This window comes from Urocitellus parryii, chromosome 15, assembly GCF_045843805.1.
Source record: "Urocitellus parryii isolate mUroPar1 chromosome 15, mUroPar1.hap1, whole genome shotgun sequence".
NCBI lineage: Eukaryota > Metazoa > Chordata > Mammalia > Rodentia > Sciuridae > Urocitellus > Urocitellus parryii.
This window is the reverse complement of record NC_135545.1, coordinates 50,228,910-50,254,239: the sequence shown is the minus strand read 5'-3', so window position 1 is coordinate 50,254,239 and position 25,330 is coordinate 50,228,910. Positions and strand designations below refer to the sequence as shown.

Sequence of the window (25,330 nt, the reverse complement as noted above, 5' to 3'; positions counted from 1 at the left end):
GAGTCTGGGATAAAAGAAATGGATTCTTCTAGAATTCCAGGAAAGAAGCGCACAAAGCTGAAACTGAGACCATAACAGAGGAAGTGGACCTGCTTGTAGACCATTTGGAATTGAGAGCAGAGCGTCGCTGGAAAGGTTACTAGGGACGGGTGGGAGGTGGGCTCAGGGAGAAGGTTGAAGGGGTGATCTCGGGCTTCTTTCTTGAGACTTTGGTGGGAGCTCTGACCAGTTGCACGGATCTGGAGGATGCCTGCAAACAGGGTTGGGGAGGAGAAGTTCCGTTCTGGCCACTTTATATCCCACCTGTGTCTTTGATATTCAAGAGTAGCTAGCAATAACACGTCCTCCATGTGTTTGCAGTACATCAAAGCAGCCTTGGAATGAACGCATGCGTCGGTTCCTGAAAACACCTAAAGTAACAGTCGTGTATCATTTATTAACTGAGCCGAGCACTTAGGTTCCAGTTTCCTTTGATAAGCTGCCTCTTGGGAGTAGCCAAATAATCGCCTCTGCCAAGAAGAACAGATCTTGCAAGGAAACTGCTGAACCCTGGTTGGCACCAGCAGTGAAGGGGAACGTACACCTGGCGTGGCAGCCGGGCTCACCCGGGAATGGGACCCTCATGGGCATGGCGGGACTTTGTATGCAGAGGCCCATCTCTTAGCACCTTGGCTTCTCATAGTTCATTTCCCCCCTGCACCTGCATGTGCATAGACAGGAGTGGATCCACCGTCCTAGGTGTCTTTCTATTCCTGCTCCGACTACACGTGTTTTCTTCCAGATTTTAAGATGTTTAAAATCGGTGTCTGCGTCCTGTACGCAAAAGCTGTGCGAAGTCATTTTTTCAATAGACATTCCAAGTGTTCCGCCGATCTCCAGAGGCAACCAGGGATACCCAGTTGCAAGATCACGCGGTCTGTTCTTCAGATTTCAAAAGCCCCGCTTTCCCTACAATGTCAAGGCTACTTGACAGGGTTGGAGATGTTGCTTTTAGAGCACAGGGCTGCCCCGTGAAGGGTCACTCTCCACCTGGTAGGAATGGAGCAGCACCAGCCTTAAGCCTTTACCTTGGAAACTGAGTAGAAGGCAAATCACACACACACACACACACACACACACACACACACACACACGCATCCATAGGTAACTTTAGACCCAAAGATTCAGAGCACCTTGACTCCACCCTTAACCCTGAGCAGCTAATGTAAGCCCAGCAAGTTTCTTAATCTCTGTGCTGCTCAACGTCCACCTTTATAAAAGGAGCATTTTATAAATGTGGCATTATATCTAAATGGCCCTTATGCTTAGTTAAGGATAATGTAAGATAAGCTCAGGGCCTGCCAAGCTCAGAGCATATAATGTCTAGCAATATCATCACTATTTGCCTCTGAGCACATCGCATATATATTAAAAACAAGTAAAGATCTATAACTAACTCTCAGGCTATAGTTAGTCAGCTGGAGCTGGTGATCACAGACTCAATCGAGCTCCCAGATCCTATGAGATTATACCAGTGCTTTAATATCAGGTGATCTTTGTTAAAAAAAAAAAAAAAAAAACGGATTTCTAAATCTCTTAAGAAAAATGTTTGGACCCAGCAAATGTCTGAGTTTGCAAACGCAGCTATGGACCGTGATCATGAGTTCCCATGGTCCTCCAGACTCTGGATACTAGGTCCTGGGGCTTTAGCCTGTGTGATAGAAGATCCCTGAAGATCTCTCCACACTGATCAGAGGTTGTCACTGGGGGGTGCTCTTCGGTCCCTCCCAGCTCTTCATTTGACAGGGAGGGAGCAGGAATTCCAAATCATACTGGACTAAGGCCAGAGTAATATGGAGTCAAGAAGGACTCTGGCCCTGAAAATTACACTTTAATTAAACCAAAGGCATAAGATTTGACTCCCCAGTTAAAGATTTGTTGATATTTTTTTAAAAAAAATTTTCTGGGGTCTTCCCCCCACCCCTCTCTTTTTTTAATCAAGCATCTGAACAGCAAATTTCTTTCCCTTCTGAGAAATGCATTTAGCTTGAAAGGCATCAGTGTCAGAGCCACACAGCTTCCCTGGTGGTGCCAAGAGGCCTTTGATCCATCACTAAGCAAATGTACACAGACTGAGTTCTGGGGCTGTGGGGTGGGGGGCAGAAATTTTTTAAAAATCCTGACTCAGGAAGCGGGGCTAGAAGCCTCTCACGGCCTCTGCCACCGGCAATCAGAACAAAGTGCAATCACTCCTGATGAGGAATAGGTTTTCTGCGACTTTGTGACAAGCAGCCATTTTTTGTTGTTGTTTCTCTCTCTGGTTTTGTTCATAAACACAAAGCCCTTCCCGTGTTCCCCAGCTCTGTTTGTAATCTAAGCTTTGCTGTTAAACATATATTCTCTGCAGGAAAAAAAAAAAAACACAACAGAGAATAAGATGAGAAATGATAGCGCGTGCCAAGCAGGGTGACTGAGCTCCTTACTTTCATCTTTAAAACCCGAAATGTCCCCTTGTTGCCTGTGTGTTGTCGTTAGGGATATCCCAGCTTGGGACTGAGCCTCTTTGTGCCTTCTTTAAGCGCAGTTCCGGCCTTGTTCAGCTGCACATTTAGCCCTGACAAAAGCTAAACTTTTGAGTTGTTCCCTGGGTGCAAGATCTCATCCCCAGCCCTTTTTATTTTTTATTTAGAGACAGAGTCTTATTAAGTTGTTTAGGAACTCACTAAGTTGCTGAGGCTGGCCTTGAACCTGCCATCCTCCTGCCTTAGCCTCCTGAGCCACTGGGATTACAGGTATGCGCCTGTGCACCCGGCTCAAACATATATATATTTTACTGTACGTAAATACAACAAGAGCGAGCTAGAATAATATCTGTATTAATATAGAATTTTAGTTTCACTGTGGTGGAGTAAGGTCACATCTGCTTGGCTGTTGTTTTCCAAAGTCTTTTATGTGCTCATTCAGATTCAATGAAAGCTTAAATGAGTGTCCTTGAAATGTGAACTGTCAGAAAACTATGTGGGTAGAAACTTGCATGATTAATTAGATATGCCTTATTTGTATTTTTAAAGGATTTATGGTTTCATTCAAAAGCTACAAGTACATTTGAAGGTTAAAAAAAATCAACTCCAGTAACCTCGTATTATGTCTATTTTATCTTTTAAAAGAATTTGGGTTAATAGCTTTAATATTTAAATTATACTTTATTATTCTCAGGAGAACATCAAATTTCTGGTCAGTTTCAATCACATGCTTATATCTCTCCAAAGTTGATAGAGCATAGTTACTTCAGAAACTTAAAATTACAATAAGTAATGAATTGCATTTTTCCAAAACTAGACCATATCTTGATATCCAAGTGACCCATGACTTGATTCTTTAAAAGAAGTTAAATAAAGTTCATATGCCTCTCCATACAGCAACTATCAACTGAACCAAAATGAATACTTTGGGAGCCAAAAAAACGCTCACTCCAATATAAAAAATGTCGAATATGTTTTACAATCCTGTGGGACGCTGAAATCAGAGTGTGGGAACTTACCAAAATGGAAAATGCTGTTCCATCCACACAAAGTATAAGTCTACAAACAAAAGCACTTTCTCTTTGGCCACTTAAAATTACTGCATATTCACTAAGTTCTCATTATAGTGTAAAATTCAGCACCAGAGTGTTTGCCAAGGCACACAAGGGTTCCACTGTGAGAGTCAGGCTCCTCTTTCACTTCTATGGGCCACAGCATATCCTCCCAGGATCTTAGCTAATTCCTATTTTCAACTACCTCAAGACTTATTGATTTAGTAATTCATATCAAAGAAATTTTCTTCTCTTGTTCCTCTTGATGGCTGATAAAAAGAAATGAACCAGAAGTGGGGTACCCATTGGACAGACCTGTGGCCAGATAAGAAGTGCCAATGGTTAAGATACAAATCCTGGCAGTCGAACTTTGTGGTCTCAAGTCGAAGGAATGTTCAGAGCCCACCTTGGTACATGGGCCCTATTCTTTCTGGAAGCATAGTGGGTTAGACAGGGACCATAGTTGGCAATGTGACTCACAGCCACTGTGTGGCTTTGGATGAATCACATAGATTACCTGGGTCCTCCGTCTCTCATTTGGGAAGTGACTTTTTCTGGATGACCAGAAGCCTTCCGCTGTGTCCTGTAGCGGTGTGGTACCAGTAACCCTGTGTTATCAGACGATAGCTTCCTTGTAGCTTTCACAGCCAACATAGTATCTAGAACATCACAGAACACACATGCACACACAGTAAATGACACCCAGGGATCCAATTTATTCACGTAAAAAGTGAAACCTTGCTGGGTACAGTGACACACGCCTGTAACCCCAGCAGCTCAGGAGACTGAAGCAGGAGGTTTGCAAGTTCAAGACCAGCCTCAGCAACTTAGCGAGGCCCTAAGCAATTTAGTGAGAACTTGTCTCTGATTAAAATATATAAAAGGGCTGGGGATTTGGCTCAGGGAGTGGTTAAGTTCCCCTGGGTTCAATGGCTGGTGCCAAAAAAAAAAAAAAAAAAAAAAAGTGAAACCTTCTTTCAAATTGAAAAACCTTACATTGAGGCTAAATAAATAAATAAATGAGAGGAGAACTTCTGCTGTGAAAGTTGGGAGCCAAGGGACCGGAACTTGTGTCCTCTGAAGATCCCTGGATGTCTACAGTACACGTTTTAGAAACCACTGTGTTTGCTCATCTCCTAGGACTGGCCTCAGAACCATACGATTTAAAGTTAAGTACAGTGAAGAGCATGTGTAAAGTAATGAAACGGGATCCCCTTCCATGCATTGGAGGAATTGATGTGTTTCCTGAAAATATTCGCCTTGCCCCGTCCGTGTGAATAATTCCCCCGTAGGAGGCTGCCGACCTGCTGGTTCACAGAAGGCTCACCTCAATCCGAGAGGCGGTTTTGCCGTCCCGGGATGGTGGGTTCACCAGGTCATTACACATACTCCTGGGTGTTTTCAGTGCAGAGCAGAGTAATGCAATCCTGGGAGTAATTGACTGCTGTCAGGTAACCCCGAGACATAAGGGCATGGCCTGACACCAAATAAAAGTTATCTTCTGCTTCTGGTTATTTTTATATGTCAAAACTTTATAGGATGTCTAAGCTCAATGTTTAAATGAAATGGGAAACAGACTTTCGCTTTTATCCCTAAGTCACGAGCCAGTCTGACTTTATAATGCGGTCTCTATTAGGGACAGTCCTTCTCCCCGGGCTCTTGCGCTGATGGACTCAACCCTGGCAGCAGGTGCATGTCAGTTTAAACAGTGCCGACCTCACTGATTTTCTCGGTGGCCAGGGGACATTCCTCAGGGTAATCAAGGATTTGTCTGATTGTTTTAGGCCTAGATTTTTTAGGCATTATTTAAGCCCATCAATCACATTTCTATTTTGAAATGTACACACGCGTACGTATGAATGACACATTTCTTCATTGCTCAGGGAAAAAAACCAGTCACATACACACACATGCTCCAGCACAAGAAGAAATAAACATTAATTTGGCAACTCTATGCTCTCTGAGATCTCTGTAGATACGGTTTTTACAAACTAGACAATTTCCGTCTATTTCGACTTATTGTCTACAACAGAAGTCTGGCATAAAGATTAAAAAAAAATCTAATTGGACTTAAAAAATATCTAAGTGTTAGTCATCTGAAAGATTAAAAAGTGAGCTTATATTTTGATAGTGTTTAGGATATTATGGGTCAGTAGTTCCTGTATTATGTTTATTTTATTGGGCTTGGGAACAAGAATAAATGTGTGTTAATTCTGCATTCCCCAAAAGCCTAGCCTAGTGTGTACTGGGGAAACAAGGCTTTAGAGTTACATTTTTAAGTGGTGGAAGTGTGCGTACTTAGAATCAGAGTTGAAATATACACGACTTGGTTGCAAATACAATTTTTTTCTAAAGTAGACATGCATGCTGGGCTTTGTGTATGGGGCTGAAAACTTAGCGTTTTTCCATTTTGAGGTTTACATGAAGGGAATTTAAGGTTATTCCCTTTGTGCTTTGTTTAAGCACTGTGGAAAAGATTGTTCACTATACACAATTTTAGGCCTTGGCGGTAAGGATTCTCATGCAAATCGTCTTATATTTTGAGATCAGCTAAGGTGTCCCTTTAGAGATGACACATGGTTTCGAAGTGTCTAAGACCAGCTTTCTTGCCACCTCTCCTCCGCCCTCCATCCATGTCGGTCTCTCTGTCTCACACACGTGCACACATAACAGCGAGTGAGTCATCTTCTCTATCAAAGTGTCGAGCAGTTGGAGGGGACATGAGGAACTCCGCTGTGAGTGTTTCATTATTAAGTGACTTCATCCCCGTCTGAGGACGACATGACAACACACGTTGCTAGTCTGCAGCTGAAATCTGATCCTCCGTGTTTTTACAGTGATGCTTTTTAAAAATGTCTTTAAAAGGTTCTCCTTTATTTGCCGCCCCCCATATTTTTTTTAATTCCTCCGTGTTAAGCAGCAGAAGGGAGTCATTAACTCTTCGAAAGCCCCTTCGTATTTGATGGTGCACCGAGGGAGAATCCTGCAGCTGAAACACACCGGGGCTGTCACAAGGACAGTAAGTGAGAAATAGGTTAACCCCAGGCTAGTTTCGAGGCAGGAAAAGACATCTAAAGAAAATTACTATAATAAACAACTTCCTCCACTCTTTGGCAAAAGATGATGATGGGGTGGCGGGGGACCAGGTGGACAGGCACACTGATCAATGAGATGATAGTGTGTGAGCGCTGTCGACAAAGTATTAATTACCTTCTGGTCCAGCCCCTTCCTCGTGACCCTGCCGGCTGAATCCTCCCCGGGGTAAAGGGGATGAGTGACGATGTACCTCCAGATTAAATCAGTGCAGGGAGAGGAGGTTAGCCAAGCAGCGTGGCCTGAGTGAGGACTCGAAACACACAAGAGTCCAGGAGGTGGGGAGAATTAATTTGGAACAGATGACATAAAACTCAGATGCGAGAGGACGATTCCCAGGTCCTCTGGCCACGACACATCATCTGTCTGGAGGTGGCCGTTTGCTGTTTGAAGCAGGGGCCTCTGGTGAATTTGTGGCAGATACCCCTGCGCTGGGCTGGAGGATGCCATTTATTTCTCTTCGCTACACTTTGAGGAATGCTGATGAGCTGACCTAGAACCCTGGGGGAGCTTCAGTGCGTCAGCCCACACCTTTGAAGCAGCCTCACAGACGCATTTCCAAGTCCCCGGCCAGGGTCTCTGTGTTGTCCTCTCTTGTCAAAGCCGACTCACTCACACCTAATAGCAGCGATGATACCTGGTCACGTTCTTCAAGCTTCGCAAAAGCAAAAAGAAGGCAAAGAGAACTGGATGCCTTTTAACCTCACGGCACGTGAATTTGGGAAACCACAATCAGGCACCGCAAAATGGCTCCTCCTTGCAACATGTAAGGTGGCGCAATCTTGAGATTGATCAAGGAAGGACCAACCAAGTAGAGTCTGTTATATTGCAGTTGTTCAAATAGCGATTAAATAAAACAGAAAGGTGGGGTGGGGAATGGATAGAGGAGATTAAGGATCATGTTTATATTAGGTAATAGCGTGTTCAAGAAGTAAAAATTTCAGGGCTGAATCCTATATCACAAAGTAATGTTTTAGCTTACTGTTGAATCCCAGAGATAAAATTCTTTCCAAAAGTTAATACACTTTAAAATTCAATATTAGAATCCTGGCCACCATCGCAGTGTTTGGGAGGCATTGTTGTGAGCATTAAGATGTCAGGGTTTGTAGTTGGATATCACCAGGGAGCTGAATCCAGTGCCGCTTCCTACCAGCTCTGAGACCTTGGGCTTTAGTTTATTTACCTACACTCTACTAGAATATTCATAGAGCCTTTTTATAATACCAATATCAATTTTAAAAGAGAATGTATTTTACAATGCTTTGCCTGGCATACAAGAAGCCTTCAATAAGTATTGCTCTTGTTATTTCTAAAGCAATAAAATATATTATGGAAGATTTTTTAAAAAACAGGTTTCCCAAGCATGCATTAAATAAAATGAAAAGTGGAAGCAAAAGAAAGGAAGTTAATTACCCAAGATTACTCCAAGTGTCCTGGGTTTTAAATGTGTGTGCCCCAGGCAGAAACGACATCACTGCCTCCCCCCTCTTTTAGAAGGCAGTTGGTCGATCCCAGCCTCCTCTGTGGTTTTCCAACTTAAGAAGCTGTAAATTTTATAACTCTGCACCCTGCGGTCAAAAGCTGCTGAGTGTTGTGTCTGAAGTCAGGTGGTTTGTGTGTTAAAGGTAGACATTAAACAGTTCTTTTGAGGACCTGGAAGCATTTAAGGAGGTTACTTGCCAGCTGTAAATTAGAGACCCAATGCCAGTTGGCTGGAAAATTCTTTGGATTAAATCCAGTTAAGTAGACGGAATCACTGGCAGTCTTTCCAGATTTGTGCATTTAACAGCTTGGCTACACCGTCTGACGTGCAGCCTTGGGATGGTCGGGAGTGGCATCATTGTGACGTCATGCTGTGACGGCAGGATGGGTGCTCCTAGGACCCAGAGTGCTCTTGACAAGGTCTCTGAAAAGGTTTAAAAATATTCATAGGTGGTGGGTATTCATTTTCAAATCATGTCCTGTGCAAAGGTGCATTCTCCAGAACTCTTAGAAGTTGGACTCTCAGCCGTGTGCTAGTGCATGCCTCTGCTAGCTCCTCCTACTTCCCAGTGGAGGTGCTGTGTGTAGTTAAAATGAGGGTCACACTGATGTACTTAGGTGTAAACCAGGCCAGCAATTTGGAGCATATGGTCTCCGTCTGTGAAGGCAAGGAGAAGTTATTATTAGCCCAAAGGGTCATTTAGAATTTGAGAAAAATTGACTCATGGACTCAAAATCCACGTGAGGAGATCCCAGATTCTAAGTTTGGTAGAACTGGTTTCGTGGCCTTGGAACCTATAGAGCCGCAGGTGACCTGGTGCTCAGAAGAGCCCTAGGTTTGCTTTAACGCTCTGCTAAAGGTCTTGAATTTTCATTTTGTATTGGATCCATAAATGACGGGTCATTATTCCTGAGGGTGAGACTGATTTCTTTAATAAAATGATGTCTCTCTGAGAACAGGAGAGACCCACGGAGATTTTTTCAGCCAGGCAGGCAGCCTGTGTCCCAGGAATTGCAAGCATGACATAGAAGATAGGAGGCAACTACTCTGTTCTGTCCCTAGTCCCCTTCCTCCTTAATAATACAGAATAAGGAAAAGGGCAGAGAAGAGAACTCGTCCTGAGAAGAGAATAATACTGTGTGATAATTGCATGTGCTCACCTTTTATGGTTGGTCTCACACAACTCACCTGCATTTTATTGCCCTATATGTACATGTGATACACCACATTATTTTCTTCTCTACAAGATCTCTGCATTTTTGTTGCACAAAGAAAATAACAACCATAAGTATCAGATTTGGAATAGACTTTCATGAAGGAGAAATTGAGTTAAAATATCAGGGAGCACCAGGATTATCTTCTGAATGCCCCCAATGCTACTTTGATGGTGAATAAAACTCTAAGGTGACTGCATTCATACCACATGAAAACATTAACAGAAACACTAGAAATGCTGGATAAGGGAAGCTCGGTATTTATTCAAGATGTGTGAATGCAAGTCGAACACATGATTCCAAGAACAACTGTATGGCTTAGCTGCAAAAATAGGAAGAGCAAAGATTAGAAAGTTCTTCAAAACTAAAAAGACCCCAGGGACTTTGATTTTTAAAAGATTTTCATGGGCAGCTAATGAGTATAAGACATTGTTCTTTTTAATGATGCTAATAGATTTTGTGTGGTTTTAGATTTTGTTTCAATTGGGGTGAGGGAAACACAGGTTCATCAATTAACATGTTGGTTGTTTCTGGGTGGCACCTGGATTTGTTTTGTTGCGTTACAAGTGTTGTCCACACCGTGGAATCTTAAGTGTCAACCATAATGTTCCTGGAAACTCTGAAGCTAATAGCAAAGTCGAAATCATTTGGTGGCATCCTAAAAAGTAAACTGGTACAGTGGAGGTCCTTGAAAAGCCACCACCCAACCAACTTTAATTGAGGTGGGATCCCACCAGACGGAGATAGAGCCAGAGGTTCCTATTTTTAACTTTAGCTTTGCCTCTTGGGCATGAATGCCCAGTTCTGGTGGTAAAGGATCTTCCACAAGACTGATGGAGCTGGAGAAAGCAAGTTATTTATATTCATGCTTTGAGTTTGGAAGAAAAAAGAAAGGAGTAGTTAAGAAAAAAGGGCATCAAGAAAAGGGCTTTTGCCTACATCAAAACCAAGGTGATCTATTGCATGGTTGAGGCACAGATTTGACTAGTCACAAGTCTAGTGACTTGTGTGATCTTGCACATATCCTCATTTTATTCCGTGGAAAAACGGGAAGTTGCATTATAGAGTTGTTGGAGGACTGTTTTGAGATAATGCATAGAAAAAGTCCCTCAGAGTATATGACACCCGAAAAGTACCTGATAGAGATTGCTCTCATCCTCATAGTCAGACCTTAGGGGATCAGATTCACCCCAAGTCCTTAGGTTTTTGAGACTCAATCCATTCCAGTCCACGTATTACCCAACCAACTCTGGCTTTCTTTTTTCTGTACCTACGAGGCCTAGGACACAGTTAACAGACACATTATTTGGGGACAAGGTCTCTTTGGAAACTGTTGGATTCTCGAGTTGATGCTAGGCAACTCTAAGTGGGGTATCCTTATGGCTTGGGGGTACTTCTCCTGCACTCACCTGCTTTTGACAGTCAGGAAAGAGCTTATAACTAACATCCCAAGATACATCATAAAAATGAATATGTGTCGGTGCCACTTCATCCTGCTCATCTGTGGGAACCACTGAGCAGATGTGGACTGTGCCAGACCTTCAAGTTTAAGGTGGAGATCTGACTCTATAATTTTTCTTCATTTGAATGTAAAAACTGTATGTATGTGTGTGTTTATATATATATACATTTTTTATCAATTAGTATACCTGGAGTTAAAGATTGTGCACTTATGGTAAATAGCAAATTGTGCTTTGAATATTAGCATCTATCTAAATCATAGTTTGATTTTATGAAAGATCGTGTTTTAAAGTGTCATGGGAAACCTTTAAATCGACATAAAACATTCTTGGGAACAATGAAGCAAATTGACTTTAAGCTCAAAATGACTTGCAAATAGCTTTAAGATGTTTAGCAAGATTTCTGGAATGCCAGGGTCTGACTTGTATTTTGACTTCTGATTTTTATCTCATACTGTCCCCAGATTCTGATGCAAGGCAAAAACCCAGGGATAGCTTGGAAGTATGCACTTCCCAAGGCCACAAATGGAACTCAGCCAGCCACAAAAAGACACCAGCACACCTGGAGTACGGTGCCCTCGGATTGTTCCGCCTCCTGTGGCGGAGGTAGACCACTTCCTGATTCCATCTTCCAAGCCTGTCTCCTCTGAGAACAGGGTGCTTCACTCCAAGACTCTTTAACAGTGCCTGGTTTCAATAAGTCACCCAACGACTGTCTTCCAGGGGAACGATCACTGTGAAACATAAATATTGTACTATTGGAGAAATTTCCTATGTAGAAAACAATGAATGCTCACAAAGTTCAAATCAATCACCACCAAAGCTCAAAAATTACATGCTTAAAACTTACGAGAGGAAATGTATGAAATACATTTGTTTATAAATACAAGTATATATATATATATATATATATATATATAGAGAGAGAGAGAGAGAGAGAGAGAGAGAGAGAGAGAGAGAGAGAAGAAAGAGGGAGAGAGAGGTGTTATGTCTTTCTCTTGTTATGTCTTTCTGTCTGTCTGTATCTTCAGATTACAGTTCACTTTCTCCTAATCCTGACTTTCCTGCTTTCTCTTGTAATTGACATTTCACTGGGCTCATAAACAGTGGGATCAAGACAAGTGAGAACACATACCAGACAAATTTAGGATGATCATCTGAAATGTGAATATTGTGTCACCCCATGCGTAAAGGCATGGTAAGGTCAACAAAGTCTCTTTCAGGAGAGAAGCGGGTTCAATCCAGGAAATAACCTGTGCCAGGAAAGAACGGCAACCATCCACTTAACATGGACAAGGAAAGAATTTTATATAGATGCCAGAAATGTCACATATTTGTAGGTGTCAGTAATTGTCACACTTGCTCCTTTGGGAGAAAGACTGAAAGTTCATGCTCATAATCATGTCCATGAAACCAAAGCATGATAGTTGGTTGCTCATTTCCTACCATCAGGAGCACTGGGTGACAGTAGGTCTTCCTCCTGGGCCCATCCCACTCGGCAAAGCAAGGTCTCTTTGAATCAAGGATAAAGCAAAGATACAGAAAATGAAGAAATTCTTATGTCTATGAGGCTTGTCTTTAGGCAGCCTTGCTAATTAAGAAAATATTTTTAAGTGCACGTAGAAAATAATCACAAGATAATACATCTTTGTTAATAAATAATTCAATTGCACTCTGCTATAAAGAAAGAAAATCCCCCAGATTTCTTTCATCAAGAGTAGGCAACATTGATACTTTCTATCATTCTATTTTTTACATATGAAAACACTCATAGGTTTGACAGTCTCAGCCACATGACATAAATGTCATTTTGTATTCTTTCTTACTGAACAGTTATAATGCTGTACACAGATTTTTGCACTCTGCTCCTTTTTCTCTTAGTCTCAGATTGTGAGCAATTTCTCAAATATCAGATGTGCTTTAAGAACATTTCTAATGGCTTCTTGCTATTCCAGGAAAAGCATAGCATCTTGGGAAAGAGACAGAGTTGATCCATTTTTAGTTCACAAGGAATAAATCCAAGCATGATACAGATGCAGGAGAAGTGCCCAGGGAACTCCCTGCTTGCCTCGATTTAGCAAGGTCTTCATGCAATTCATAGACTGTGGTATAAGCCCTGGGCATAAGAGAAGGTGGCTTCAGATGAATAAATTCTATGGAAGTATGCCAGTAATTTCTGGGAATCCCAATGTAGTTGTGATCCCTGCCTCTTTAAAGCAAACCTGCTTGCACCCAAGTGGCTGGACTGAGTGCCAATCATCATAGCAGGATGAACATTTAATTTGCTTCTCTAAGCCCATTTAAGGGAAATTATCACATAAATAAAAAAAAGAAGCACAATTCAAAGGGGAAGCAGCTTTCTTACTAGAGGAGCTTAAAAATGCAGTAATTCATACACACAAAAAAGTCTCCAATACGAAGTCCTGAAATGAACAATCAAAGTAAGGCAGTCAGATGCCACTCCACAAGCCCACAGTTCTAGCTGATGGCAGGAATGCACATTCAGAGTTCCAAGTTTTGCAGCATGATATGTATTCAGTAAGAAAATACAAGATGCTTCATGACAAAGCAGAATCTTAACCTTTTCATACATAATTCATTAGTGGGTTTTCTATGAAGAACATTTTCCATTAGATGTGTTAAAGCTTGCTGAGGTGTTTCCTTTTATGGTTGCTCTTTCCAAAAAGTTGTATTTATCGCTTTATGATGCTGAAATCCACATAGTCTTGAAAAGTAAAAATCTACACATTCAATGATTAAAATTTATTATCTTGGAGATAAATGGAATTCAAATTAGTTGCAGTCATATCAAAGGGAAGTGTTTTTACAAAATATTTTTGGATTCTGTCCCCTAAATAGAGTATCAGAACACTGGTAAATCCAAAGCTAAGTTTGGAAAGCAAGTTGAACTTGTTAATTATCTGTAATTTTCACTCTTGTTCCTTCTGATGTCTTATTAGGTTATATCAATGTAAAGGCCATTTGCTTACGAGATCAAAATACTCAAGTTAATTCCTCCTTCTGCAATATAAGAACCAAGCCAGCAACTGAACCCAAAATATGCAATGCTTTCTCCTGCCCGGCCTAGTAAGTCATGTGGTCATTCATGTCTTTCTGTTCATATCTGTGTGTGAAGGCCTTTGCTGCTGGTGTGAGATGCTGCAAAGCCCGCTGTCAATGCTTCTAATTGAGAGAGATTGAAAAGTAGATGCAATCTCTAAAATAAATTTAGAAAGAAAAGATGGTTGAACTGGGGAATGAATTCTAGAAGGTGTGTGCATGACTATACCACAGAGTATCCCAATTTTATATATAACTATTAATGTATCAATTAAAATTGAATAAATAAATAGAAAAATCAATAGAGTAGAGAGAGGGCATCAGGGAAGGGAGGCAGGAAGGGAAAGAAGGAGGTCATGTTAGGGATTGAAATGGAGAAATTACATTATATGGATTTATGAAGATGCCAAAATGAACTCGGATATCATTTATATCTATTATGCACTAAAAATAAACTTTAAAAAGGTAGGGCTGCGCGTTATGACTTGAAAAGTAAAAATCTTAGTCTGCATTAGACACTCAGTTGACTTGAGCAATGTTATCTTGGGATGTGAAAGTGTCTTTTGTTTTTTTTTTTAACTTTTAAATAGAAACTCCACTTCTCAGAACTGAATCAAACAGATATTTAAATAACACACAATTCTATATTAGTAAAATGTACATGTGGCTGTGTGCTTAACTTTTATATAAGTCATCCAAGAATTTAAAAATCATACTGTTGTGCAGACCGTGAAACCCCAAATGCAAATTACATAGTAGCAAGGCACAAAAAGGCGAAGCCAAGTGGTGATACCCCCTCAATGATGGTCCCCGTGGGGAGCTCAGTGGGTTTGTTCTTTGATTGATTTTTGCCACACCATTGTTTGAACACTAATTTTAAGTAAGCTTCCCAGGCAACTAGAGTCTAATGTGATTTATCTTCTGCCAAATATATTTATATAAATGGACAGTTTCTTCTAAAGCCATGGCACAGTCACCAGTGCTTCAGGTCCTCTTAATAAGCAGTGTGTGGTGTTGGGTGATGTAATCATATGGCATGATCTTTTTATATATGGATCTGTGTGTCTTTTCCTTGGAACCAGTGGTGCATTTGTCAAAATCGTTTGGGGTTTCAGCTACCCACCAATCCCCTAGGCCCAACTGTTAACCCAGTTTTTCTCTTAGGGTCTAGAACCAGCTGTATCATGAACACCAAAAGGAGAAAGAAACTGGGCAGGGGGCTTTTATGGATTTTCCTCTTTGGCTAAGAAATAACTGAGCCTGAGAAATCCCCTGGAGGCTCTCACATGTAATTATCAGAAAGTGCTCTTGACCCTTGTGCAGTGACCTCGTGAGGTGGTGGTGGAGATGATGCTGTGTGCTCAAGTCTGCATCTGTGGAAATATAGGGATAAACAGAGCATGCAACTGGCACATTGGTTGATTTGAAACCTCCTCTCCATCATTTTTTATTCCAGCCAACCAAAGAAAGAGACCTCATTTTCCTGTATGTGCGTGTAAAGACACACCAAGGTCATGCCTGCCTCCTGGAACTCCCCTGATGACTGTGTGTAGACATGATGTCCTGTGAGGGACATGCTCACTACTAAGAGCAGAACAGTTCCTGCAGGGTCTGTAGAGAGGAGGTGGTGTGCGGATGGGACTTCTGCTCTTTTTTTTCTCTACCTTATTATTTGTCGGTATTTTCTGCTGGGATAAAGGTCCCTCCCAGGGACTATTCTTCCCCACAGGTACACTAGGAAGAAGGGTTTAGATGCCTAGTAGAAGAACAAAGGTTTACTCTGTTACTTTCACACATGACAAACATGCCATAAGCACTGGCTGTATGCGAAGCCCCTGAGAACTGGGGTATGGAGATGAGTAGTGTGTGGCTTCTGCAGTCCGTGAATCGACAGTGGAAGGGAAGAGATGGGTGTGTGAAGAAGTAATTGAGATGCAGTGCAATGTGCTACGAAATGTGTGTAGGAAGTAAAGTAGTGATGGGTCTGGGCTTGAAAGTGCAGGTGGCTGGGGCAAGGTGGAGAATTTGCTGGGCTCACTGTGGAAAAGCCCCTATGCCTTGCAAAAGTCTGTGTTATTTCTAGAGTCTTTGCAAACCCATCACATTAATCCCATAGAAGAAAGTTGAGTTTAGTAGGAAAAAATACCATTTCAGAAGTGAATGTTGAAACAAATAATTTCATAATGTTTTATTTATATCTTGTTATAAGACACAAATAATTATATAAATAGGAAGAAACATTTTGTTGGATATCATCTTTCTTTAAATAAGATACTATGGATTATGTGATATTCCTAGAATTTCATATTCCTAGAATTTATTTGCTTAATGGTGTAGATTAAAGGTCTTTAATTTCACACATCAAGCTTTTAGGAGAAACCAGAAGAAGATATTATGAGACTAGAGAAAGTGACAGAATTTCAAAGGTATTAAAAAACATATTTGGTCTTATCTAAAACGATATTTAGAATCTAAGATCAGTTTTAGACATTGCTGCTGTGATTCAAGTGCATAACAGCCCTATCTGGACTATCTATTTTATGCTTTCCCTGAAAATCATACAAGTTCAATTATTCAAAAGTGGTTGCTGGTGAGCATGATTACTTTCCATTGATGGGCATTCCAGTGTACACCAAGTCTTAGATAGTTGTAAAAGAACTGGTCTGTCAATCATTAATGTGAGGTTAGATCTCTAAGTAATTGTAAGCTTTAAGAATAATCAAAGTAGTAGTTTGGGGAACTGCCCACCTGTGATTGTGCTTTGTGTTAATTCCCATGGCAGCATGTATCAGAAAGTCCCCTCTGCTCACACACCCACCTCTGCACTGGGTTGAAGGCACATTTGTAGAAAGGACAGTGCCTCATGCGTTTTTCCAATCCCCGTGCCTCGAAGAGGCCCTGACACATAGTTAAGATCCCAATAAATTTGGCTGAAGAATTGCTCAGATATTAAGATGGCATGTATTTCTTCCCCTGCAGAAGAAATATTTTTCCTAGAACCATGTGGTGCTTCCTTATATCTGAGTCACCTTAGCATATGATTCAGAATTAGTACAGATTGCCCTCATGGGTTTTAAAATGGATCTAAGGTATTCACCAGCTGCTTATTCTGTCACAGTAACTGCCTCAGCGGTCACAATACTAAGTCTTGGCTTCACTGAAAGTAATTTTGTTTTTTGCTGAAAGTTGGCTGCCAGGTGAATGGAGCGCATGCAGCAAGTCGTGTGCCGGGGGCCAGCAGAGCCGGAAGGTGCGGTGCGTGCAGAAGAAGCCCTTCCAGAAGGAGGAGGCGGTGCTGCACTCTCTCTGCCCAGTGAGCACGCCCACCCAGGTCCAAGTCTGCAACAGCCATGCCTGCCCTCCAGAATGGAGCCTTGGGCCTTGGTCACAGGTAATGGGGTCAGACTTGGAGTCACTGGTCGTGGTCCCCACTCAAGATGAAGGTGAACATGCAGGTGTCTTTGTCCAGGGGAGCTCAGCTGTTGGCATCTTCATGGGAATCAGGCTGGATTAACACCGTGGGGACCTGGGAATCTGCATTTTTAGCTATTTTAGCTATTGTTCTTGAGTGATTCCAAGGGGACCTGAAGTTTGAGATCCCCTATCCCCGAGCTTAGAATATTCCTTAGTGGTTTAGAAAATCATGTGGGGGCCATTTAGGTGTGCCTAGTAAGTGTAGTGAGAAGTTGGTACATAGACCTGGCAACTGAGTTCTCCAAAGCAAATGGAAATTTATAAGTGCAAAGAATAAGCCATAGGAAAAAATAGTTAACTCTCACTTTGGTGGAAAAGGGAGAGAGTTAAAACAAATTAAAAGGATCTGGGTGTCAAGTTCACTACTGTCACAAACTCCCAGAGAAAGGCTTAACGTTAATAAGTTGAATGAGACATTGAACTATCTGTCATTCACCACTCAGAATTTCCCTCTCCAGGAGAGGCTCTCCACGGAGGGAAGGCTTGTCCCTAGGACACAGGCTGCTGGCATCTAGTGCACAGAGGCGGGTGCCTATGATGCTTTGTGTCTGCCACAAAGACTAAGTGTCGGAGGTCTCCCTCCTTCAGGACCCCTGCCTTACCACCGCCTTACAGGTGATGGTTCATCCTCTGCCAATCCATAGATGGCGATCCAACTTTAGAGAAGAGCTCAAAGCTGCAGGGGAATGGTCACTTGCACTGTAAGCCCCGTAGCAGCCCCTGATCCCATGTCTGCCGTACTTCCTTTCCTTCACAGTCCTTGTGTCAGGCAGAGGGCTGATTTCTGAAGTTCAGCAGTGCAGTGCCACATTCCCAGAAGAAGGCAGAGGAAGACTTTTTTTCCCCCTGTTGGGGTATATCTATTAGATTAAGAATCCCAGGGTGGGAAAGAATATCTTTGAGCATGCTTTGGGGTACTTAATGTGAGAACGCATTCATTTTTAAATTTAAAAAAAGGGTAAATGTAAGTAGTATACGATGTTGAGTCTGTTCTCTTTCTTTCCAGTTGGAAATTATAATTTACAAAGGGAGAATTCAGAGGACTGTTTTAGCCAAATATGTATGGTAATCATGGATAATGGAGACTGGTGAATTTCAAATGGCCCTGATGAAAAGCATGTTAGTTCATCGAGTTTGCCTCAAATGTCACATGGAAATTATTTCTTTTGTGAAATTTTGATTACTAGAACCAAATGTGTCTCTTCGAGAACCTGCTCATAACTAATATGAAAGAGATCCTTCAGAATGTATCACAACCTGTTCTTGCATGAGCAACAGGTCGCATATTTGGCCATTCTGAAATAGAATTGCAAACATAAAATTAGAATTTTTTAAAAAAGAATTAACCATTTAGATATTTTGTGACAGAGCAAACAGTGATACATGCCATGGTTCACTCCCTGGTCTGGCTTCAGACCCACTTGTCCACTGATCTCTCTTCCTTGGCAACTGTGTGATTATCTTAGACAGGATGCTCTGCTCTTGGATTCTTAGATACTTCTTTTGTAAAACAGGGTGACAGTGATTGGGTCCTAAAGTTGTCAGAAGGTTGTGTGATACAGGCTCTGTTGTTCCTGCTAAATTACATCATTACATGGAAGGGATTCTCCCTGATGTCATTGTCATCTTCTTTAAGAATGCGAAGAGTGAGAATTCACACTGGTCCTCTGAGCAAGCTGCAAATGCACCCTGCTGATTGTGATTAGTTAAGAAACCCAGGTAAAAAAGAGAGGCCGCTGTGGCATATGGTCCTTCTGAGAGAAAGATAAGATTGTAGGGGCCAAGATGGTGACACGTTCCTTGAGGACAAGCCTGGAGCCAGTCTTTTTAAGTGACCTTGACAAGTTTGTAACTATTCCCCTGAAAGCAAGGAGATGCTTTTGAAGAATTCTTTTGAAGGTTGAGAGTAAGAGTGAAAGAGTAATTTGCCCACCTGAAGCTTTGTATTATGCAGATTTACTCAGGTCTTTTATGAGTGCTTAGTAGTCTCCACCATAATTAGGACAATACCCAGAGGGCACAGTTGTCAGGGGTAAGAACCTAGTCCCTTGTGCCCCCTTTCTCTGACACCTGACTACTGTTGATGTAGCACACACCTATATTCTGTCTGTCTGTCTGCACACATTTCTGCTGTTACTCTTCTTGTTGGAGTCACAAGTGATCCTCTTTGGTCAAGCACCCAGGTCCACTGCACCTTGTAACAGACACATGCGACTATAGGTGGATAAGGTGCCAATGGATAGGAGCCCTTTTCTAGTATACTGTGCCGTGTGATGAATGTAACTCATCTTCAGACCTGGGGTCACCAGCAGCCATTAGATGTTCGGCAGGCAAAGCTAATCATGGCAAGTTACGTAGTCTTCCCTGGGCCCCTCGGTGGGTTTCGCCTGCTATAAGGGACTTTATTGGTAATTTTGCTCAAATGCTTACAAATAATCTTGCAAACACTTCATCGGTATGAAATTTACTCAAATGAAAAGCATTTACTAAACCAGCATGCCAAGAGCACTTTTTCTTCTTCTCAAGTGTTCCAAGACCTGTGGACGAGGAGTGCGGAGACGTGAACTCCTGTGTAAGAGCTCTGATGCAGAGACCCTCCCCGAGAGCCTGTGCGCCAGCATCCCCAGACCCGAGGTGCAGGAGGGCTGTGTGCTAGGACGATGTCCCAAAAACAACCGGCTGCAGTGGGTCACGTCTTCATGGAGCGAGGTATGAGCTCGGCTGCACTCTTGGGTGGGGAGGGGGTTCAATGCTCAGCTCATCCACCAGCATCCAGAGTCAGAGGGCTCCTTCTGGTTACACACATACACCAGGTATCTACTAATTGCTGATTCCCCCTCCATGCTTGTTTCAAACATGAATAAAGTGCCCAGCCTACCTACCAGGCCTGTGCCTGGGTAAGGGATACAAAAGTCCATAAAGCACACATAGGGAAACCGATGCGGTAGGCAAGGTGCTATGAGAAGTCTGTAATTTTCTGAGAAAGTTCAAGGTCAACCAGGGCCAGACTTTAGGAAGAATTCTCATCAGCAGAGACTCTCCAGGGAGCGTGAAGGATGAGCAGGAGTCATGCAGAGGTTGGGGCAGGTTGTTGGTGACAGGATGGCACACTCAGCGGGCCGGGACAGGACCAGGGTGGGGGTATGGTGGGAAACTTCATTGGAGAGGGGTCATAAGGCCTGGGGTAGCAGGTTAGGAACATGTCCTGCAAGTACTGAGGAACCAAGTGAAATCTTACATGAACAGTGGAACCCTCAGGGAACAGGCCCCCAGCAGGCAGACCCAAGGGTGGGGAGGCCCTGTGTGGACACTGCAGGAAGGAAGACGGAAGATGAAAGTGTTTGGGACAGAGAAAAGCCATATCCTTGAGTTCCTAAGGAGACCATTTGGTACCTTCAGGCCCATGTGCTGCTAGGAGAGAGGGAGGAGCTGTCTCCAACTCTGGCTTGGGAAACGCAACCGAACTCATAGACATAGGAAAGAGGAAAAGGATCTAAGCCCAGAGCACACAGTGTAGACAAATGAGGTCTCGGCTTCGAAGGGTCTACAGTCTGGCAGGAAAGATAGAGAGGAAAAAAAATAATAGTGGGACGTTGCGCGAGCTTGGTGAGCCTCACCGTCCTTTCTTCTGTCTAAATGGTAAACGGGTCCATACCACGAAGCAGTTATGGCAACACAGTCTCCCTCCTCCCCATCCGTTTTCTTTAAAAGACATTATGACCTGAAGGCTACGTGCGTGACCCTGGGCTGGCCCTGCTGGCCTCATCTGTACAAGGGAGCTGTACTTGTTGGCTCCATTGGAAAGGGGAGCGTTCAGTTTCACCCATTATCGTCTGTGATATTTACACTGATACCAATTTCATTGATTAACTGGCTTCATGAGGCTCCATACATTATCCCCTAATACTGTTTAAAATACTTTTAAAAACGTGGTTTCTCCCAGTTATTTCATGGACCTCCATCCTCCCCTCTCTCTCTTCTTCCAGCCATAACACAGCATTAGGTTACATCTCATCCAAGGGAGAGGCAGGGTGAACGTAAGGGACCAGTATTCAGAAGCGTCTTCCCCCTCCACTGTCTCTTGACTCTCTTTCTTTGGCTCATTCTCCCAGCTGCTCAGAAAGACCTGGTGTGACTGTCACCAGTGCTTCTGTCTCATCCTTCTGCTGGGGGACTTTATTTCACATCCACATGGCATCTCTCAGTCCCCATGAACAGTGTGTATGAGTGAGCTTTGCAAAAGTCACTTCAATACTCTGTCCTTTGGTCTCCTTGCCTGTAGCATCCAGAACTCTGCTGATTATCGTTAAGTCCCTAAAAGGCATGTGGTTGACACCGTGGGGAGGTACATCCATCTGCTCAGTGGCGCTCTGCCATCTCACGCCTCCTCTCTCTGCCCCCAGTGTTCTGCAACCTGTGGTTTGGGCGTGAGGAAGAGGGACTTGAAATGCAGTGAGAAGACCTTCCAGGGAAAACTGATAACTTTCCCAGAACGAAGATGCCGCAACATTAAGAAACCCAACCTGGACTTGGAGGAAACCTGCAACCGAAGGGCTTGTCCAGTGTACAACACGGGAGCTGGATGGTACACGTCGCCATGGCAACGGGTGAGTGAATACAGATGTAGGAGGTTGACATTCTAGGGAGATGCAAAAGATGAGGCAGCTCACCAACAGTTGCTCCTTGCACATTAGCAGTTGCCCAAGCATAAAGAAGAAAGGCTTTTGCTACTTATGTGACCCTAATCTGTAAATTTTAGTTTTTATGTTTAGAAAATTGGTATGATAAAAACTGGAAGAGTTGCTTTTTTTTTTTTTTTGCCAAGTAAGTGAGGCAATGAGTATAAAGCACTTAACATCAGGTCTGTGACACTCTGCTAATTTAGAAATGCTGCTCACAATCACAGCTCCTGGTTTTGAATAATACCATAACATCTAGCATTTTCCAAACCATTTGTGTGCAATAAATCTGTAAGTGCATTCTCTCAGCTAATCCTTGAGGCAACCCTCTTAGCAATCACAGCGACCTGAATTCTCTGTCCTCAGCGGTGAGACAGACCCTTTTTCTGAGGACATTGGGTCACTGGTTTGGGTTTTATGAGCTAGATGGTATGTGATGCTAAGTGGGAGAGAAGAGCATGTCCCCACGGATGCTTGTGGCAGAGTTGCTTTGTTCTTCACAGCACACATTCAAAGCAGCTGCCCACCTTACCACTAAGCACAGGGGCATGTGTGAGTCCAGACGTATGTGTGTAAACACGCATACATCCAGGAGGATCTGAAAGTAAAACATGAAGGAGAATGGCATGGTTATTTCTCATGGGCCAGGCAGTATGCTATCCATATCCATAGGCCCTTTATCTCTGAGTTTTTAATAATTTACACATTTGAAATGGATTCTTATATTATTATTGAGATCAAGGGTTAGCCAACAATTGCCAAGGTGCCAAGTCTGTGTCCTTGACTCTGCCATTTTTTTGGTAAGCTTTTTTATGAGAACATAGCCACATTCACTCCCACACTGACCATTGCTATGTCCATGCAACAGAGAGCATGTAGCCCCTATTACCCAAAATTTATACTATCTCACCAAGTTAGAGGTTTTGCTATTTGAATGTTATGCTAATTCCCAAGCTCACACTTTTTCCACCCCAGCTTACATTTTCCTCCCAAATGCAAAGTCATATAGTGATGTTTGTCCAAAACAAAGCCTCATCTATCTGCATTAAATTAATAAATTTAATTTAAATTTATTAATTTTAAATTTAAAAGCAAAACAAAATTTTAAAGCAAAACAAAATCTATTTAAAGGGTTACACTTTTTTCCTGATAACACTTACTTATTTATACCTCTTATGAAATAGGTTTATCAACTTTTCATACACCTATCTGGGTAAAAAAAAGAAACGCTGACCATCATTAATTGGACAGTAAGTTACTGGCTTGTAGGAAGCACCCAATCCCCCGTGCTAACTCGGAATGACCGAGGGCATAATTCCAGTGTCTCTGATTATCACTTCTTTTCCTGTCCTAATTTAGAGTTATCCCCCTCCACTATGGCATCTGCAAAGTTGGTCTGGAATTCTTTAAATACTGCACTCCATTCCCTAGATGTGTCTGGGTTTGTTTCTGCGTTCTTAAGGCTACTTCTGGAATCTCTCTTCTTTATGAGTCACTTAACTGGGAGACGCATGCTCTCGGGCTAGACAGCCTTTGCTTCAGACCCTTCTGATCAGATCAAAGGCGCACAGACACACACACACACACACACACACACGTACGTCAGGAGGGACCGTCAGCGCCTGGCTCCAAATGATCTCTGCTCCATCGGCAGGCATCTCGGTAATGTCACGAACGTGGAGATTCCTTCTGTTTGACATCACTGACCTCAGAAAGGACAGCATCCAGAAGGGCCCTGCTGACTCCCCTCTCCTTTCCCTTCTCTGCAGTGCTCAGTCACCTGCGGGGGAGGGGTGCAGACCCGCTCCGTCCACTGTGCTCAGCAAGGCCACCCTTCCTCCAGTTGTCTGCTCCACCAGAAGCCACCAGTGCTCCGAGCCTGCAACACAAACTTTTGTCCAGCGCCTGAAAAACGAGGTAAAGGGCACCGCGCCTGTCAGTTCCACTAGTCTCTGGAGAATGTGTCACAAGCTGACGCTGTTTGGCGGTGCATCTCGGGTGTTCACAGCTCTGTGGCCTGTCGCACATTCCAATGCAGACTTGACAGTACTCCCTTGGACTTCTACAAGCTGCAATGCTGAGGCACTTACAGTCACATTAATCTAGTTTTCTGGGTCTGGGAGGGAGCATTTCATTCTATAAGGCTTTGTCGCCACTCATTCTTACTTCAAAAGTGGGAAACGGCCATGTTGCAAGACCCTTTTTAAAAATTAAATGTTTGTTCAACAAACATGAAAAAGTAACCACCATGTGTCAGAGATTATGCTAATCAGTGGGAATATAAGAGGGAACAAGAATGGCCCTCCAGGGGCTCTCGTTTTAATGGAGGAGACAGATAAATTATAGTCAATTACACCGAATGCGTGCTGTCCCAGGACTGCACATGAAAAGGTTTCTTAAGTCGGTTCAAGTGAAGTGCAGCGGGTGCTGCTGGGAAATTCAATTACAGGAGAGAACTGCTTTCCTAGTCTAGTTCATTTCAAAGTCATCTGACAAACACCAGGAAGTATTTTTTAGCCTAATCAGATTTCCTTGTGCAAGACAATCATTTTCTAGCATAAAACTGCTGGGTTTTCTTTTCATCCAAACACAGCTTTTTTTTTTCCAAGACAGTCCGATCTCTTACCCTGCTTTTTCCAGTTTGTGGTGAGTCAGACTCAGGACTGTTCCTCCCGGGCTCCCCTGTCTGCATCGCTTCCCATCTCTAAGTTGTTCTGGGTGTACTTAGCTCCAGGCTTGGGGCGTCAGTTCCCTTCCTCTTCTTTAAAGAAATAAGTTCTTGTTATCTGCGTTCTATGTTATCTGGGCTGAGGTTTGCAAAGACAAAAGGAAGGTGTTATGTAGCAATTGCTGAACACCAGATCATCCCTAGTTGATGCTAGAATTGTCTACGGGGGAAGAAATGTACATTTTTGAGGAATGGATCATGAACTCCCAGACTCTCTCCTTTCTTTACCATCAGTGATTTCTCATTTCCACCTGAAAGTCAGACCATCATGAAGGGACCCACACATACCGAGGCTCGGTCTAGGGAAAAAAAAATGCACCCCATCAGCATGGCCGAAGGACAATAGCCAATCATGAGAGTACCTCATTGTATGTTACCGCTGCACAATGCCTTCCCTGGTGTCAAGATTGGGGCTTCTCCTTGGATGATTTGCATCGTACTTACTTGACGTGAGACCACTTGAAGTCTCGTCATTCACAGTGCACTGCACCTGGTGTTTCACATTGGATGTCTGGGCTGCAACTAGGGAGAGTAGAGTTGGGAATGGCCAGGTTAAATGGGTAATGCTAATACGCTGCTCCTCACA

The 25,330-nt window shown here is 42.8% G+C and overlaps 1 protein-coding gene across 3 annotated transcripts in view; it reads left to right on the top strand.

Annotated features, from left to right (window-relative positions):
- Adamts18 (ADAM metallopeptidase with thrombospondin type 1 motif 18) overlaps window positions 1-25,330 on the top strand; it is a 132,991-nt gene that overhangs the window by 94,545 nt on the left and 13,116 nt on the right. For 2 of the 3 annotated variants that reach the window (XM_026393011.2, XM_077793229.1), the window contains 6 exons: window positions 11,268-11,409; window positions 13,764-13,890; window positions 17,050-17,254; window positions 19,864-20,046; window positions 21,741-21,944; window positions 23,786-23,933. In XM_026393011.2, the coding sequence (XP_026248796.2) occupies window positions 11,268-11,409; window positions 13,764-13,890; window positions 17,050-17,254; window positions 19,864-20,046; window positions 21,741-21,944; window positions 23,786-23,933 (1,009 nt within the window). The remainder of the gene's footprint in view (window positions 1-11,267; window positions 11,410-13,763; window positions 13,891-17,049; window positions 17,255-19,863; window positions 20,047-21,740; window positions 21,945-23,785; window positions 23,934-25,330) is intronic. The other variant, XM_077793228.1, reaches the window with a different exon arrangement.